At 37.1% G+C, this 1,267-nt stretch overlaps 1 protein-coding gene across 1 annotated transcript in view; it reads left to right on the plus strand.

Moving 5' to 3' along the window:
- LOC106878942 (semaphorin-2A) overlaps window positions 1-1,267 on the plus strand; it is a 101,760-nt gene that overhangs the window by 99,882 nt on the left and 611 nt on the right. The window contains exon 16 of the mRNA XM_014928318.2: window positions 521-609. Coding sequence (XP_014783804.1) covers window positions 521-609 — 89 coding nt within the window. The remainder of the gene's footprint in view (window positions 1-520; window positions 610-1,267) is intronic.

A 1,267-nucleotide genomic window follows, 5' to 3' on the forward strand; every position in this document is an offset into this window, starting at 1 on the left:
TATATATATATATATATATATATATATGTGTGTGTGTGTGTATGTATGTATCGCTTTGATGATGTTTTGAGAGGGCTCCAACACTGATGTCATCTCCCTTGATTTCAGCAAGGCCTTTGACAGGGTTGATCACAAGATTCTCTTGAATAAAACTATCCAACGTTGGTGTCATTGGAAAGTTACAACAATGGATTGAATATTTCCTGACAGACAGAACCCAACAAGTTGTAGCCGAAGGAGTAAACTCAATCCCAGCCGAAGTCAGTAGTGGTGTTCCACAAGGCACTGTGTTGAGCCCACTTCTTTTCATCATCTACATCAATGACATTACTGACATCATCAAGCACAGCAATGTAAGAATCTTTGCAAATGATTCCAAGATCTAGAAGGTCATCAATGAAGTGGGTGACCAAACTCAATACATATACAAACTCCCATCTCCAACTCAACATATATGTGTATGTGTACGCTTGTATGTATGTGTGTATGTATGTTTTATCTTTATTTATTTATTTTTCAGGCAAGGAAGATATTGAGAAAGATTGGATGCTGAAGTTCCAAGAATGGTGCGACTTATTTGAGGATTACAAAAGAGAACGTGACAAATGGGTAAGAGTCTTGTTTTTAAATTCTTCACCATTGTCTTTATTGCTGCATCACCACCACCACTACTGCTTATACTACTACCAACACCATTGCTTCTACCATTGTAATCAGCACTATAATTATTGCATATTATTGTCATTATTACCATGAGCAAATATTGTTATCTACATCCTAATTATTATCATCATCATTATCAACTTTATCTCAATTTCATCATTAGCACAAAGAAAATCATCACAACCATTCTCATCATTATTATTATTATTAACTGACACCATCACCCTTACAACCACCATCACAAGCATTCTCATCATTATTGTTGTCCTCATTATTATTATTATTATTATTATTATTATTATTATTATTATTATTATTATTATTATCATTATTCATTGTTTAACGTCTGCTTTGCATGCTAGCATGGGTTGGACAATTTGACTGAGGAGTGGCAAACTAGATGGCTACACCAGGCTCGAATCTGATCTGGCAGAGTTTCTACAGCTGGATGCCCTTCCTAACACCAACCACTCCGAGAGTGTAGTGGGGTGCTTTTACGTACCACCGGTACGAAAGCCAGTCAGGTGGTACTGGCAACGGCCATGCTCAAAATGGTGTATTTTACGTGCCATCTGCACAGGAGCCAGTCCAGTGACACTGGCAA

This window comes from Octopus bimaculoides, chromosome 8 (genome assembly GCF_001194135.2).
Source record: "Octopus bimaculoides isolate UCB-OBI-ISO-001 chromosome 8, ASM119413v2, whole genome shotgun sequence".
NCBI lineage: Eukaryota > Metazoa > Mollusca > Cephalopoda > Octopoda > Octopodidae > Octopus > Octopus bimaculoides.